The following is an 18652-nucleotide window of genomic DNA, read 5'->3' as shown; positions in this document are numbered from 1 at the left end:
AGTGCAGGGTCCTGCACCTGGTTCGAGGCAACCCCCTGTATCAATGCAAGCTGGGGGATGAAGGGATTGAGAGCAGCCCTGCAGAGAAGGACTTGGGGGTACTGGTGGGTGAAAAGCTGGACATGAGCTGGCAACATGCGCTCACAGACCAGAAAGCCAACCCCATCCTGGGCTGCATCAAAAGCAGCGTGGCCAGCAGGTCGAGGGAGGGGATTCTGCCCCTCTACGCTGCTCTGGTGAGACCTCACCTGGGGCACTGTGTCCAGCTCTGGGGCCCTCAGCACAGGAAAGATGTGGACTTGTTGGAGCTGGTCCAGAGGAGGGACATGAAATGATCCGAGGGCTGGAGCACCTCTGCTGTGAGGCCAGGCTGAGAGAGTTGGGGTTGTTCAGCCTGGAGAACAGAAGGCTGCGGGGAGACCTTATTGCAGCCTTTCAGTATTTAAAGGGGGCTTGTAAGAAAGATGGGGACAATCTTTTTAGCAGGGCCTATTGTGATAGGACAAGGAATAATGGTTTTAAACTAAAAGCGGATAGATTCAGACTAGATATAAGGAAGAAATTTTTTACAGTGAGAGTGGTGAAACACTGGCACAGGTTTCCCAGAGAGGTGGTAGATGCCCCATCCCTGGAAACATCCCAGGTCAGGTTGGACGGGGCTCTGAGCAACCTGATCGAGTTGAAGATGTCCCTGCTCATTGCAGGGGGCTTGGACTAGATGACCTTTAAAGGTCCCTTCCAACGTAAACTATTCTATGATTCTGTGATTCTATGTGGTAACATAAAAAATTTATCATCCTGACACTGAGTCAATTTACTGCTCCTAAAGGATAAAGGCATCGGTGAGTTATGCAGGTTAATCAAAATGAATGCTGATAATATCCCTCATGTTGTATGTTCGTTATATATGACGTATTTTATGGAAATACAGTCTTAGGGCTTTCTGATAGTTAAAACAGTGAAGAATTCTTAATTATCCTATGAAACAGCTCAAAGACAAACAGAAAAACAAAGACATAAATGGATGTATCTATAGTGGCTTTAAAGCCATTTACAATACCTCTTCCAAATACGTAACAATAATAAAGATTTAGTTCATTAGATGAAGCTTACCTATTGCTTCCCGGTAAAGGCTGTGCAGACCAGGAGCCCCGAGAATTTATGCAGTTGGCATCCTTGGAGGGGTTCAAGCCCAGGCAGACAATCCAGCAGCTGAGTGGATCTAATGTTGGTAATCAACTCATTTCAGGTCAAAAGTTGTACAAGAGACCTCCAGAGGTCTCTTTCAAGTGATATCTGTACGGTGTTTTGATTCAGCTAAGTGAAAGATCCCACAGGATCTTATTTCCATGCCTGTGAGTTCACAAGATTTTGCCTTTAAAACTGTTGCTGGATTGGACAATAGTATATACCCTGAGCTTTGGGCATCTGGCGGAGCATAAGTATGAGCTGTGTAAAGAATAGCACTGAAGACTTTGGAAAGGTTAATTTATTTTTATTAGTGTTATGGTTAGTTACTCAAGGCAGCTGAGTGAAGGTGGACTAGTGGTAGGCAGAGTTTACATTATGTAAGGAAAAGTAGATGAATGAAGCTTAAGACATAACTGAAAATTCAACAAGAAAATATTTTTTGTGAAATAATCTCAGTTCTTTTGAAGCTACAGTGTTTTGGTATAAGGCTATTTTTCAGGACTAAGAAAATATCTCATTGTATATAAATGCACATGTAAACACATATACACATAAATATGAAACAATATATCCTACATAAATGGAAAGATATTATCTAGAATTTCATCTGCAAAGCAAAATCACACTGCACTTGTCTTTGTTAGAATATATTCATAGAGACAAGAAGCACGCACACCATCTATATGTCTACATTTAGTAGGTTAAAATTTAGACAGGTCAGACTTTTATCCTTATTAAGAAGCATTTTGGCTACCGGGAACATTCTCTTGTGCTTTATCAGGTAACAATTATTCATGAATTTCTGAAGATTACATTTATTGGAATTTCTCATTAGAAGAGTTTTCTGCAAAGCAAAGCATTTCTGATACCAAATAATGCTAAGCCATTTAATTCCATGAGAACAAAGCAAAGTGTTATGGATTCAAGATTGAGGCTTGAAAGAAATATGATCATAGGAAAAGATTAGAGAATTGGAGGAAGTATTAATGTATATGTTTCATTACATACTGCATTTTTTTTTAAAATAGTAACCACTCTAAAATCCAAAGCTCGCCTGCTACGGCAGTTATGGCTTCAGTCCAGCTTGTTTTCCTGTTCCAAGCCATGCTGAATGAGATGGGAAGAAAAGGGGAATATTATGACTTTCTGATACACAAACTGCACCAGTCCTGCAATAATTAGCAAGGCCTAGAGACCATTCTAACATACCCTAGGGTATGGTCCTAAAGGATTATTCCTATAAAAATTACTGTACAGAAAGGACGGACTTCTGTGCTATCTCATGTTCACTGCTTTTCCTGTCTTACTACCTTTAAAGGAGGTGGTTTGGGACCAAGCTTCGCTATTTTGTATTAAATAAGAATTCCTTTCCCCTAGAGCATTCTCAGGTACATCCTGAGGCTTTAAATATGCATTTCTTGCACGTGGAGTTATGGAGAACTGAATTTACATAATGACAGATTTAACACACAATAGGAGATTTTGGACTGTTTTTCTTATACAGAAGTACATCTTTTATCTCTTGCAATTATTTAACTTCCTGATTTGGGTAGTGGTGAGACTTGATCTCACTTCTGAAAGTACTATCAGATGTTGCTTTTGCAGATATTAAAAGAATAACAACTTCAGTTCAGACTCATCAATTTCTTTTACTTTAATTATAGTTCTTGACAACCTGAGTTGCAGATGAGTAATACACACATAGAAGCACTCACAGACAAGAAGACATACCCTCAAGGGAAAACATTACAAGTCTTCCCAGCCTGAGCAGGTTCAATTGCAAATACTGAACAAAACAGCTTAAAACAAAGCATTTAATAAAAGTCACAATGGGAATGTATTTCCATTAAATGTAGGAGGTCATAATAGCCTTTAGGAAGAGATCAAACTGAGCGAGGAAGGTTAAAAGTTGCCTTATATCTTTGGCCTCTGAAATATTTTCTTCCACACCTGGAACATATTATTATTACTATTATTATTTATGAACCTCACAGGAGCAAGGGAAAAATATGTTTGTTCTCACATGACATCATTAATCTTACATAATTAATAAGCAGCTGCATCAACAAAAAGGGTTTGTTTTGTATAATGTATTCAGGACATTGATATGGAGTCAAAGTAAAAAACTATCCAGTGTCAGAAAAATCCATCCTAACCTCTTACTGTTAGATATTCTCAAATGCTTTCTTTTAACATCAATTCTTTCTAATTTTAACTAACACATCATCAAAATACCATGTGAACTAGGCTACCAGGTAGGTAATAGTATCACTAGAGAATGAGAGAAAACATACAAGTGATTTTCCTAAATCTCATCAAAGACCAAATTAGAGCCCTATAAAACTGGATTAGAGCATTAATATCCAATCCAAAAGACTGCAGAAACATTTTCATCCTTTTTATATCTGCAACTAGATTCAACATTCCCATTGTCAAAAAATTAGAGAAGTTACAGCTTCACTCAGTCTCAGATGGGATGTTACATATTTCATCATTCCTCAGCTGTGACAGACAATGAACAAAAAAGGTTTTTCCATTCATCCATCAAGCTGATCCACTACAGCAATGGGACATCTTTGGGTCAGAGGTGTGTCTGTGTTAAGGTCTCAAACTTTTATATGTGTCAGCTTGATATTTTTACATGGTCTTTTCAAGCTGTTGTTTCAATTTCTTAAAATATATCCATTTTTGCCTTCTGTAGGTATACCAGTAGTACATATAATATTTCTGTGCAGTTGGTACTCTTCAGCTTTTCACAGTCTTGCTGTATTCAAACTTTATAGACAGCAGCCACCGGTACCTTAGTGGTGCCTGTCCATTCCCCATCATCTGTCCGTCTTATTAAGCAAGAAGACAAGCACTTTTCTTTTTTTCTGACAAATCTTTGATGTCAACCTGAACATGGACCCATTTTTAACTTGATTTCTAGTGCCTGGGTGCAAGTGCTTAAATCAATGACTTGATCAGCATTCACATAGTTTTCTTATGCTTATTAGGCTTAACTTAAGTCCCTTAAGAAAATTATTAAAGTCTTCATTTACTGTCTCTTTGCATTTCCATGCATTCATTTAATTAATCATAGTTGTATTCCTTGGAACACTTGGAAGATTTCCCTCCTTTCTTGAATGTATATACATTTCTAAAATGTTTTCAGTTAGGTATATTCTTTCTCTACTTTTGTTCACTGTTTAGACAAGTAATGTGTTCTAGTATATGTTCACAAATCAGTCTTATCTTTTTTGCTCTTCCCTTAGTTTTCTCTTTATCAACTACAGATATCATACTAAGCAGGTCAAAACAAGATTTCAGATTTGAGCACTGCTAGCCCCAAAATACCATCTGGGGTATTATCTGCTACCTGATCTATTGAACTGTTTATATCACATTTTCATGATGGAATCTACCATATTTCTCATCTTGTGTTGTTACTGGAGAATGTTCTTGGCCATACTCAGTCTTCCAGAATTTAATTGTGCTCCTTCCATATGTTTCTATTCCAATAAAAGACAATTTATTTCTTTTTAGAAGATCTCAGAACTGCTACTACAAGTGTAATATTTCTCATATTTGAGGGCTTATCCTCTGAACACCCTTCTCGTTATCAGAATGAGCAAGCTTGCTTAGGCTTCATAATGTCTGGTGGTCACAAGTTTGAAATATATTCCTACTTTATTTGGCAAAAACAACTGTGGTGCAATAGTCAAGTCATAGGTTACCTAAGTTATGAATTAACTGAATTCTACTTGGTACTTTTTACCATAAAAGCCTTTAAAAGTTCAATTTTTCTTTTCTCTTTGGCAGACTAGTAGACATACACGTTAATAAGGAGCAGATGCAATACAGGGCGCCAGAGGTGTTTTTCCTCCTCTCTGTCTTCATACATGCAAACAACTTGAAATCAAGACGGTGTAATGAGAAATCAGACATATGTTTATTTCAATTATGAACTGAAATTCACAGCACTATCATCACGTTGCATTACTCAGATGCAGCCTAGTTTTGCATTGTGTTCCTGAACTTATATATCATCTCTAACAGTCATAACAGCTCTTCATTTAGTCAACTGGACTAGCTGATTTGTTGAGTTTGTAAATCCACAAATACACTGGTTTGAAGTAGCATCTGCAGATACTGCAGGATTAGATTATGATAAAAGTTTTGAAGGTTAAGAAGAAAAATACTTGACTTCTGTTGTTAGTTGAAGTGACTGGTACTAGACATTAGTCACACACTTTCTTTTTTCAATAGAAGGAAAGGACAGAAAAACAAAGAGCACACAAACAGAGCAGGGAATACACGTTAATCATTACTAAGACTGAAAAAATAATCATGATTAGATTGCAATTTACATGATCCTTGTAGCAACAAAAAGCTTAAGGGAAAACATCAATATTAACTCTGTGTGCTTATAATACATACCCTTAAAAGAGATTTAAGGAGCATTCATATTTCATCTTCCAAAAGGCAGGATCTTATGCTAGCACTCTTTACTAGCATTGAATGGTCCCCCATTCTCTGAGCAATTTTATTTAATGGAGTTAGGTTTAGCAGCATGTACTATTTTTTTCAATTTTAGTATACAGCTAGGTTATTAAGAAAATCCCAGTGGATAATATAAGCAATTATGTTTACTCTTGAACCTGCTTTTCCAGAATTTGGATGATAAAAATTCCATTTACAATAAATTAGAATGAATATCCCATTTTAAGCCCTCCAGTTCTTGGGAAGTTTTTTGAAAAAATGTGCTTCAGCCTGTAAGGTTGTCATTGTCTAAAAATGTACAGTGTTTAGAAGCATCACCTTTTTGCAATTTTGTTGATAATTTCTGGAACTTTAAAGTGTGCTCTGTAAATAAATGTATGCCCAGAATTGTTATGCTTCCCTCACTTGTTCTTTCAGCACAGTTTGTCAGTTCTCATTTTCAATGCGAGAAAAACATAGTTCTTTCCTGTCCTCCTTCACATAGTGGTTTAGGTGGCCTACCCTACTCAAGGGTCAGCCCAGAGGGCTGGATTGTGTAATGTTTATTTAGCACCAGTGGACACAAGTGTAGTTCCAGTTGTAGTCACTGGAATTTCAGCTGCTTGCATCAGTGTTTATGTTTTTGTGCAGTTCAGCTGTTCAAAACCATATGCAAAATAACGCTACTCAGAAGTCTGTCAATCAAATTCATGCCTGATCTGATGGCAATCAGCTTTTAAAGGGGATAGAGCTTTCTGTCCTCTCTGTTTTTCATCAAAAGGTGCCAAAATGTATCCCCTTTCCCAATAAGCAAGCCCTGTAGGGCTTGCATGCTTAACCTGTGCTACGGGAGCAAGTGAGAGGAACCACCAGACAGCGGGGTTACTCATCGTGGAAGAGTCCCTGTTTCCTTGACCAAGCATAGCTCCTTCAGCACACGTTTTCCTCCCTCCTCACCTCTACACTACGGCACAATATTTCTCTTGCTCTCTCTCTCACTATCTCTTTTCTGTATCTCTCGGAAATCAGACTGGAGTTCAGAGCACTTTCACTACCTTTTATGAGGTAGAGTGTGATGTCATAGATGGGGGCAGGGCTAGTCAACTTTCTACCCACCCACCCACCTGTGCTGAGGGAGCTACGCTTGAGACCGGAAGCAGTGACTCTTCGACGGTGAGTAATCTTCTGTCTCATCTATATCTTTAACTCTTATCTATAGATCTGGGGGTGGAGGGAAAAGACATGAGAATGGGGGATTTTTTTGTTAGCTTTTTTTTTTTTTTCTTTTTTTTAGATTAACCATAGGGCTCACCGAATGAATTGCATGTGTTGTTTTAGTCACCTGCGAAAAATAATTTCTTTACTGTTCTAAAGTCCTAGAGTTAATGTCGTCTGTAAAACAATGATGACGTTTCTTTGCAGAGATGGTCCATTTGCCGGTGGTTAAACCGATCCTTCAGTGTTTGTGTTGCATTGTGAAAAGGCAGACTCTGGTCCCTTTGAACTCACTTGCTAAAATTCCATTAATTTAATTACAGTAGTGTTGGGCCATCATTTTTCTGAAGTACTTTGTGATTAAAGATAGATGGTGTTATTTATATATTTATCATTTTTAACTGTGAATAATGCCTGTTGATACAGGACAGGATTTCTGTTTTCTATATGCTCTGTTACTATTTTTATTTGCTTTATCCAGAATGTTTATGAAACTATGTATTGATAATAGGTCAATTGTATGAACTATTTTATAGATGAAATAAAATTCAAAAGTTAATTGTGGAAGACGTGAAATTAAGTAGGAAATCAAATCCCAGGAGATGTAACTGAGATTTACCCTCTGAAATTATAAATCAAACCATTTGATATTTTTCTGTGGTAAGAACTTGAGATGGGCAGGGAAATTGCTAACTGAATTTCTTGGTGTTTTTCTTGTGTCACTACCTATACATTACTATTTTACTTTAAAGCATTGTCTTGTTACCTATTTCCCTTGCTTCAAAGTATTACTGCTTCACTGTTTGAATATCCCTCAGCATTTTAAAAAAGACAGGATGGACCACGAAGATCTTCCTCTCATTTTGCCTCTTGGGTGTCTATTAAAGCTGTCAAGATGTCAGAGTTCTCATACTAAAGGGCAGAAGGAGGATCATATGAAGATTTTGACCCGTAGGGATACTGCAAATCTTGCTGTTCTTGTTCATTTAAAGCTCTTTACCAGCTGCATGTGGGGTCTTGTTGTATCTCAGTGAAAGGCACTAAAAGCAGCAATGCATACTCTATAAATCAAAGGCAAAGAGAGTGCAATCACAACCTTTACAACAGAGGTGGTCCGTAGTCTGATTGATGAAATACTTCTATTTTCAGGTGACTAGGTGGCTTTGAGGAATTGGGTATAGGATGCAGAGCCTTCCATCTTCTGGTCACTGGCATGTATTGGGGACTGGTCAGCAGTGATGGATAGATATTCCTCCCTGATGACTCAGTGATGCCCTTTGTATCAATCTGAATGAAACTCTGGGAGGATGAGTCTTGTTTACAAAGCTACCAAAACTTTCACTAATGGCTGTTTCCCTTTCTGCCAGAGAGAAAAATAAGGATAAAGAATATAAAAATTGGCTTCCTGAGAGGTGGTAGCTTTTCTAGATTTGAATAATGAGTGCAAGGAGTTTTATTACTACTGCTTATTCCTCTAGTGAACCAAACATTGAAGTCTCCAAATCTTCCTTTGCAAAGCCAAGAACTTCCCTAGAAAACTTTATTCTTTTAAGTAGGAAAGGAAAAGCAGGTTAGTCAATCTCTTTTGCTGGGAAAACTTTATAGGAATTGTTGTTGTTAAAGGCAGTTTGAGGTTTCTTCTTTTCAGAGGCAAGTGCTTTGAGGTAAAATTTAATTTAGATCCTAAGCACATCCTTTGCTGATGAATTTACAAAATTAGTTTTGCACATAATTATTCTTGCATAATGCAGGAGACTTTAATTTTTGCACAGAATAGGTAAAACATAAGGACCAACTGTACAGTGACCCAAATCTCACTTCAATGATACAAAAGCATTTTGGTGGCATAGAGAGGGAAATTCTTTTCAACAGTGATATATGTATTGGGAACAGGAAATCAGAATTGGTATCATTAAGTAATTAAGGTGAATTAGAGATACTGATCAGCACTGAGGGTGTATTATGGAACAGAGATGTCAGTGGATTACTTTAAATCCAGAGAAATTTGCTCTCTACATTTATCTTGTAAGATAAGAAAATCAGCAGTTGACTGACTTATGGCGGGGGGGCAGTTTTAGAGGGAATGATATTCAAAATGACATAAGCTGTTGCAATAATTAACCTGGAATCTTCCTGTGCCAAATCTAATAAATTTTTGTCCATGCAACCCCAGGATGTGGGTTTGCCTGAGCAACCTAACACTGGGAGAATAAATAGCCTAATTTTACATTTAGTGAGCTAATTCCCCTGTTAAATTATTTTACTGGCACCTATTATTAAAAAAAAAATTAACACATCTAAAGTGCACAGCTTCCTGTATTTTACAGCTTTGGCTTGAATGTGTATTCAGTCAATTGCGATGTTTCTTTTAACTGTATATTATTTACATGTACATAAATTAAAGTAAAACATAATAAGGCCTAGAGTTCAGCTGATTTTATTTAGTATGTACTATGAAAACTTTTGAAAGCAAATATCTGAGCAAGTTGTTCCAGTATATGCTAATTTAAATGAGTTAAATCTTCGTAAGTTTTTTTCAAACTGAAAGTTACTTTAAGGCATTCTTAAAAATTGTGTTGTTTTATGTTTGCAAGCACATTGTGTATTCCTGACTCAAAGCAAACCCAGTAACTAGTATATTTATACCTTTATATTTAAGCAGGTCAGCATTTAAATTACAGATTTGTTCCTCAGTCATGCTGGCAAGGTGTGAGTAATACTTTAATGATGTAAGATCATATATAGGGATCAAACATTTTTTCAGTATGATTAAGATAGCTATGTAAAATTCCAAAATATTCTCTATTTGCCACGCCGATTTCTCTTACAAGTTGAATTAAAACTTTGTGGGTTGGTTCTTATATTCTTCTTTTTCTATATGAGAAGTGAAGGAGAGCTATGAATTGCACCATCTGTTCGCAAACCGTGTCAGCTGGCAGATAGATGCTCATCACCCTGCCCTCTCTTACTGCAGTTTTAGGCTGGTATAACACCGTTGACTCAAATTGAATTACTTTTGTTTTAACCTTGTTTAAGCCAAAGAAGTCACAATGATAGCGCGCAGCATTCTAGAGGACTCTCCGTGTTGATTTAAATTGCAATCCTTTTAAACTTCGACCTCAGCTCATTTGAATTGTCAACAAAATGCTCAATAGCACTTGGACTGAGTGTAGTGGTTCGAGGAAACGAGGACTGCCTTAACACCCCGGACTTTCTGTTTCTGGGACAGTTGCATCTCAAAGACATTAAATATGATTCTGTTCAATCATAAGCCTTTGGATTTTTATCAGTCCCTTCTGAGTGTCTCAAAGCAAACACGATGGTGTACTCTCGTAAAATTGGAAACAGAAGCAAATATTGTTGTTGTTTCCCTTCTGCAAATGAAAATGCTGAGCCACACTCAAGGCAGAAAAGATCTGTAGAATCATGATGAGTTTCAAGCACTACATTCTTCTCCAAGACTCAGATAATTTTCAAGACCAGCATTTCTCTGCCTTCCATTCCATATTCCAGTTTCCACTTTGGATGGCCAAATACAAATTAAACAAATAGAACCAGGAGAAAGTTCACTGTAGTTAAGAAGTACGGTTTGAAAATGATAGAATTGGAAAGAAACCTTGCAGTAACAGGGGGAGGCTACCCCACTCAAGTTGTGCAGAAGATGAGACTAGGTCTATGGTGTAATGAAAACTGAGTATTTCATTATTCAGAAAGATTTTGCTTGAATTATGAAGAGTTTTTGACTATTGTCTCGATTACTAGGTCGAGAGTGATTCATCTAGCCAAGTGTAAACATCTGCATCTGAGATATTCACTCCAGGCTTCCTTTCTAATTAGCAGAGATCAATAGCCATTTCTGGAGAGCAGATATTGTTGTTTCAGGTAGATGCTGATAACTGGTTAGATTAGTAACATCACAAAAAAAAAAAAAAAAAAAGACAGAGGCATGGGCAGGTGAATTAAACCATGTATTCAGACAAGCACAGAGTCAGGGGGTTTAGCCTTGGGGTTCTTTTGAGGGCATATATTCATATGTAAGTGATGTAAACTTTCTGTGAACTTAGCTGCTGGAGAAAGGAAACTGCCTGATTTTATCTGAACAGAAATATTTCAATTGTTTTGTAAGGAGCATTTATCTATATAAAGTAGCTCTCTTGGGGTCCCAATCTCATTAGTTTCTATAGGCTGGAGGGACTGATACGTTTTGTAGTATGTGGTTTTCCCCCATTTGATGCTTTTGGGGAGCAAAAGAGAAGAATTAAGGAAAACAATCTCAAAAATATTCATTAAGTTTGATTGAATTCTTGGACTACTGGGTCAAGTCCAAGGATATTTTTTGGCAGATGTTGACAATCGGTGCCCAGATTCACTGTACGATCTTTAGGATTCTAATGCAATTTAGGATCTCTAAATGTAATTAAAAAGGTGAGGTACTCTGGCCCATCTCCATAGAAAATGAACCTGTGAAAGATCTCAAGTGCTCCATGGTTCCTGTTCTTCTCCACCAAGGACAGAAGTAGTCTGGAATGCCTTGGTCCAGCACCTGGAGTTAGGTAGGATGAGGATGAGTGCAGGATAAGACTTCATTTATAGAAATGGAAACTTTGAAAACCTTGCCTAGGTTGCTAAACACGTAGTCTCAATAGTTTTTATGAGCAGCCCTATTTTTCTTGCCTGCATTCCTAGTGAAATTGTTCAATCACAGACAGCAGAAAAAAATGCTCCTGGGGGTTCTAGTTCCACCAGCTATGAACAGCTCTTGGATCCTGACTAATATTAAAAGACTTTCAGTCCCAATTTTTCTGATGCCAAATAAGTGCAGGCAAGTCCATAGATAATCATGACTAATGTACTATATTTAAATTAAGTAAGAGCTTTATAAGAAAAGAGCCTGTGCAATTTTTTTCATTTCACCATTCTTCTAAATAACAGCTGAATTTATACCCCCATCTCCTTTACATAAATTCTGGATTAGAGGGAAGAATTGGAGATGTGGTTGAATTAATTTGTTTTTGTGTAGGGAAGATTGTCCTGAGGTGAAAAGCACAGAAACTGTTTGGGTTATGTGAATCACTGAGGCTATAAGTGCTTCTGCATTTGTTGTTCAGGAAAAAATGCTATCTAAAGTACTGAATCTCAAAAGAAAACAGAGACCAAGTAAATCAGGATTTCCTACCACAAATATTTTCTGAAGAGAGTAGTACAGGACTTTACCAACCTGAATGAGCTCTTAAATATTTGTCAATACTTGCTGATATTTTTCCTTCCTTCTGCAGTTACTCGGTTTTTCCCTTTGGATAAAACACTTGCTCTTGTAATAGTGGAAATGAGATCACCATCACCTACACTACTCTTTTAGGTATTTTCACATGTATACAGAAGAGAAGGCTAAGGGAAGATATTGTCTACAGCCACCTAACAGGAGTATCTAGAATAGCCATATCCAGGCTTGTCAGAGGTGCATAGTGACAGGAAAAGGGGAACAAACACAAGTTTAAACATGGGAAATTCCAATTAGCTATAAGGAAAGAAGTTTTACCCTGAAGGTAGTCAAATTCAAGTGCAGGGTGGAAGTCTCTAGTCCAGAGATGTGGGAGACTATCCATCCTTGGAGATACTCTGAATTTGAGCAAAATCCTGAACAACCTAATCTAATTCAATTTGATTTGAACAGTGCATCGGACTAGATGACCTCAAAAGGTTCTTTTCATCATAAAGTATTCTATGATTAGATGAATATTTGCATAATAAGATGCAAGTAATAAAAACAAGCCTTTACAATTCAGAGCAAGATTTTACTTATTCCAATTTATCCTTAATTTGCTGTCAACTTTGCTTGTTCTTTCCTCGTGAACTGCAACAGCCTTTACAATTGTTTCTGGTTTGTTCTGGTTTCATTTGTTTGCAGTCTCCAGTAATTCTTACCTCTTTTGCTGTTTTTTAATAACATTCAGTGTTAGCTAAACTTAAAAAGGTAATGAACAAATGCATTCACAAATTGTATATGCAGTAATTGACGAGGGAAAAAACCTGCTAGTAAGGAACACTTACTGAATGTTATTTAACAGTTGATTGAGTTGGTCAAACAAATAGAACAGTTAATTGTGAATATTGTATTTGGAATAAAATGTTAGAATTTCCTCCAGAAATTATTTGCCATATATTATTAAGCTAGCTCTGTCAGTGCTGGGACTTTTCTGAAAAGCTGAAATGGGGGTGTCTCTTGAAGACTACTGTGGAGATTCAGTTTTGTTTCTTTATTTCATTGCATACTGTTGTAAAGTCCTGAAAAGTGCTCAGGGAATCAGAGAAAGGAATGTTTCCACCGACTGAGTTGAGCAACACTGTGAGGACCCTCAGCTCCAAGGAAGTAAAAGCCTTTTAGCACCTCAGAGGTGATCAATATCTTGAATGATCAAGCCCTTTATCTGCTTCTATGAGACATAAAATATACATGAACAACAGCAGGCAAACATTCGGAAGCAGGGAACAATTGTCTTAGTGCTATCTCCCATTCTGCAAAAGGATTTTGGTTTATTCATTTTGACTGTTTGATGCATTGTTTCCAAGCCCTTTCCTGAGAAAAGCCAGCTATGCCTGTAAAGCAGCTATCTTCAAAGTGTCTCTGTGCTGACCCCGGCAAGTGTAACTTTAGAGATACGAAGCTGGCTGAAGGAGCAAATTTGCCTCAAAATGTGACAGATCCTCACAGTTGAAGACATGGAGATAACTCACATACAGATACCATTCAGACACTTTTACAAACTAAAAAAGAAGTTGGGAAAATACCAGTTCTCTCAGCATTGCAGTCTGAAATCATGCATTATGCAGCTTTTCTTTTTGTTTTCATTGTGACAAAATCAGGAGGAATAGCAGGAGATAACATATTCTTATGTAAAGGATATAGTGTTTCTATGCTTTATTGATTTTTTTTTAATCCAAAGTCTCCTGCATTTTATCACTGAGAGTACAATTTCCAGCCAACCAGACATGATTTGGACTCCCTTCAGGTAAGACTGTAAGAAAGACGTGCTTTTCTTGTTATTATACTTGTTTTCTAGATAAAGAACAAAAGGTTTGCTTCCAAAACTCAGTCTGAAAGAGCACTAAGTTATTTTGTGCTTTTAAAAATGATACCTATCTTCAAATTACACAGAAGTCAGAACTCAAGTCAGAAGGAGGGAGATCAGTAGCACATAGTTAGATATCCTGTATTTCCTCTCAGATTTAGCTGCAGTTGGATATGAAAGTGGAAATTTGTACTGAGATGCTTTTGATAGAGTCCTGTCTGCTCTTTTCTATCTGTGACATCAGATTCAGACCGTGATATATCTTGTGTAGACTTCTGGCATACGTAGCCCTGTGTAAAACGGTGTATACAATCCTGGCAATACACAGACCACTTACATAAAGTTTTGTATTAATGACTTTTTTATTGGGACTGATACTGAGCTTCCACAGACTTCTTACTCTAATTTTCTTCAGTAAGCCTCCTGGCAAGATCAGAAAATCTTGGTTATAGTTTGAGTTAGCCTGTTCTGTCAAATATAGTTTGGACTTCGTCTTTGTTGCAGACACTTTATCTTCCCCTTGAAGATTAGGTAGGAGCCTATCTTCAAATCAGTCATACGAAAGTCTGCTTCCTGTTAATCACCCAAGAATTCAGACCAAACTATTCCATGGGACAGAATGATTTTAAAGTGGTAAACATGGTTGTACTAATTTTGCTGCAATTAGTAATGCAACTGTGATGGCCATTAGAGAACCATGATTTTGTCCATGACATTCCATCATAGGCATCATCCTCCAGGCATTAGTTCTATGCAAAATGAGGGAGATTTAGAAGAAGAAAACCTTGAGCCATCACAGCAGAAGACTTAGTCCCATGTTTGTCAATTGTAGGTTGATGTAGAAAGTGTTTCTTCCACTACATTCAACATTAGCAAAGACAATGTGTAGTATACACAACCATGGTGCTAGCAAAGTTGTGGGGTGAAATCCTGCTCATATCTACAAAACTCCTTCAACTTCATTGACTGAGGATTTCTTCCTTGGTCTGTGGAACTGTTCCAGATGTTTGGGCATTCAGACTGATGTCAAATATCCTAATTCAGTAACAGATTCTGAAAGTTTTGAGGCAGTGTTGTAGCAGGAAGAGGACTGATAAAGCATGCTTATTTAAAAAATTCAATACTATATATGATTGCTTGTCTTTACAGTGTTTCTGGTATATGACATGCATTGTAGTGTTTTGGCTTCTTTTTCCTGCTGCGCAGTGGCAGATAATGACCAGAAGAAAAAGAACTGATTAAATTCTGAAAAGAATGCAACAATATATTAATTAAATATTGAGGAAATAACCTACATTATGTTTGGCATCTACAAGATAAATCATAAATTTTGTGTTATAACAGTAATGTCATATTGGAATAATAATTTATTGACTGTAAATACAGTTGAGGAATAGAAAAACTTTAATATCTATAAAAAATTCCAAAATATATTTTTCACCTTTGGGACCTGCCAGGCTGGAGAGATGTCAGTAATAATTATATTTCACAAAAAGAATTGGATAATGTTAACTTTTAGTTGTTTCCAATTGTCTTATTTTTCATTTCAGCATTTCAGTTGTTAAAATATGAGCTTTCATGCTAGCTCATTAGAAGGACAAACACTGGCAATATAGAACATCAGCTATTGATGTAAAAATAACATTTGATAATGTCTAAATCAGAAGGTCATTTGGTGATTTCTACTACAAATCATATGTAAAACTAGATGGACTAAAGTAAAAGAAAGTAAGTGTCTGAGTCCTGCCTAAAACTCATACTAGCTATCTCATCCCTGAGCTGTGATCCTCAAACTCCAGCCTCATAAAGCATCTGCATTTCCAACATTAATATTCCCCATGTGTGTGTTTTGCTCCAGAACATGCACGCTAGTATGTTAGTTAGAACTCTTCTTGGTAGCCTACCACACTTAGCAAAAACCTAAATTTTGGCAGGATTTAGAGTTGGGTGCTTCATTATGTTACCAGCTGACCCGGTAAGAAATTTCAGTGCATACGTAACTTCTTAGGGCTGGCTGGACAGCAGAGTTGGAGATGCCTAATATCTCTAGTGGTGTACTACGTTCTTGGGCCAAAGGCAACTGGATTCAGTATCCTTCAGACTATAACCTGCGAGCAAGGCTTTTTGCAAGGCTTCTTGTTAAAGATCCATCCTCTTGTAGCTATTGATGAGGGAAGAGAGGACAAAGCAAAGATGACACGAGTAGATTGGCAAATGATCATGATGTTGAAGCCCATGTTTCAGTCTCTCAACTGAGAATGCAAAAAGATTTTTTTTTTTCCTCAAAAAAAGAAATATTTGTAAACTTTCTGGTACCGGCTATGAAATTTAGGTGCAGTCTCTGCTAGCTGAACATTTCTGAGTTGGTGCGTGGCTTACAATTTTGGATGCTGATTGAGAAACAAAAGATATGCAGGGCTTCTTGTGTCTCAGTGAAGTAGCCTTTATGTCTTGCTACAAAAAAAAAAAAAAAAAATAAAGTTGGTTTTTTTGTAGGACTGCTGGATACATTTGAGGGCATTTAGGTGGTATTCCTTAACTTTATGGGGTTAGTATTCTTATTTTATCATAAACAAATTACTACTTCAAATCTCTTCATTTAGTGAATGAAGTAGAACCCCCCCAATTTTAGTGATATCCAGTGCTGAATTGAATTTTATTATTATATTTACATCTACATATTGTTTAGTTTCCTGTTAAGGATTCTCCTCAAAACAAATGAATTGGGATATCATTTTGTCTTTTATCCTTTTTCTTTTAAAATAGCTTGGGACAAGTAAAGCAAATGTATAAATGCATCTTTACAAATTTTCTGTATTATGTCTGTTTGTCATCTTTTATTGGGAATGCCAGTATTGGGAGTATTTTTATATGCTTATGCCTTTTCAAAGTGGCATAAAGCAGTTGGTACCCTGTTGACCTTGTAAATGGTATTTGTCCATAGAAGACAGAAGACACTCATAGTTCTTGGTATATTTTTGTGCTTTCTGTTGTCCTAAGAGGTGGCAGCCTTTGTTAAATACAAACAAATGAGCCTGGGAATCCCTATAGGTTTCTTACCTGTAATTGAAAAAAATGCAGATAAGGACAGTTATTCAGTGGATTGGCTACCTATAAAACACAACTACCCCCAGAATGAATTAAATATTCAACATGTATAAAGGAGTAACTGAATTGCAATCAAATGTGAAAATAAATAGCTAGGAAAAGGGGAGTATAATACTATTTTCTCTACGTAGACACAGATCCCTTTTTAACACCATTGTGACCACATTACATTCCAAATAATGACATTTGGCTTGTAATAGAATTTCAAATATAGTTTGATAGTATTCTCAGAACAGACCCATATGTATCAGAAACCTTACGTGCGTTTTCAAGTGACTGACTGAAATACGGCTTCAGCCATTGCGTAGTAGTGCTGATAAATAGCAGATGTCTCCTACCGTAGGGATGAGTGCATCTGAGTAGCAAATGGGCCATTCTTGCATTGGCTGTCACTAACAGTATCATGTTTTATGCGTGAAATGTGCCACAGAAATGTAAGATGGAAGTATTACGTGTAAGATCTCTTTCTTACGTATATCCTACACACATATATAGGACTGGATTTACAATTAAGCACAGCTGAGAGGAAAATGTTCTGTTGCATAAGAATGTAATCTGGGAGAATGCTATTCCTGATTCATCCTTCAGATTCATAATTGCTTCATGTAACTTTAGTTGCTCTAGAGGCTGTTAGTTGACTTTTGGTTTGTGGCAACCGCAACTGTACCTGTCCATGAAAGTATGAACTTGCTTTGAAAAGGAGGAGAAGCAGGGAATACATCCAGAATTCACAGATAGTCTTAAGAGCTTGGCAATGCATAAATTACTTGCTAAAGGCATACAAATCAAGTCTTAGCCAAGAGTATTCCAAGGGTTACATGTTCTTTTTCAACATGTTAAATAAATGGCAGTTGCTCCTCCCGATCTGTATGAAGTAAACCGGACTAAACTCTATTTATCAATAATTACTAAGTTTTTGCATTGATATATTTCAAAGTCAATATGGGCCTTTGTTATCATCTAAGCTGCCTTCCTGCATAACTGATGCATAGGCCTCCTGAATTAATGTGCATTAAAAATGTTCAATAGTTATGCTTAAACTAGAGTGCACATATTAAGCAAAACCATCCAATATTGATTTCACAATTTCTAGAGATAGAATCACTATCTTTCATGAGTTCTTGTAATTAATATCACTGCTAAAAAATTTCAGCTAATTAATAACTAAAATGACCTGCTTCACCTTTCAGCCATTAAGTTCTGTTATAACTTTGTCTAATCTGTTGAACTTGAAATATTATCAGCTTTCTGTTACTATGTACTTGCTGATTTCCATCAACTCATTTTTTTAATCATTCACTTTATTAATGGAAAAAACAGAGCAGGCCGATCTTTCCCATAAAAGATGTTTTTTGTTCTTCGGTTTCTTTAAATTCTTTCCAGTTCCTCAGTGTTGTTCTTGCATTGAGAAGAGGACTCAGTATTCCATAACTGTGGACACATGATAAACTGAATATGATAATTTAACCTATTTCATCAGTGTCCTCCTTTTTGTATACTCAAGGAGTGATTGCCTAGGATCATGCATAGGATAAAGTTCCCTATTGCATAAGTAGGTATCATCTGCTATAAAGTTGGCCAAACTGAAATCTACGTTTCTGACTTTT

General features: G+C 36.8%; 1 protein-coding gene across 3 annotated transcripts in view; it reads left to right on the top strand.

Moving 5' to 3' along the window:
• CTNNA2 (catenin alpha 2) overlaps positions 1–18652 on the top strand; it is a 459260-nt gene that overhangs the window by 435765 nt on the left and 4843 nt on the right. Inside the window, exon 17 of one of the 3 annotated variants that reach the window (XM_075708704.1) lies at positions 6682–6825. The exons of the other annotated variants lie outside the window; for them this stretch is intronic. Within the exon in view, the coding sequence (XP_075564819.1) occupies positions 6682–6825 (144 nt within the window). The remainder of the gene's footprint in view (positions 1–6681; positions 6826–18652) is intronic. 3 annotated transcript variants of the gene reach the window in all.

This window comes from Pelecanus crispus, chromosome 4, assembly GCF_030463565.1.
Source record: "Pelecanus crispus isolate bPelCri1 chromosome 4, bPelCri1.pri, whole genome shotgun sequence".
Classification (NCBI taxonomy): Eukaryota; Metazoa; Chordata; class Aves; order Pelecaniformes; family Pelecanidae; genus Pelecanus; species Pelecanus crispus.
Note: the sequence above shows the minus strand (reverse complement) of the source record. Positions and strands in the feature narration are given on the sequence as shown.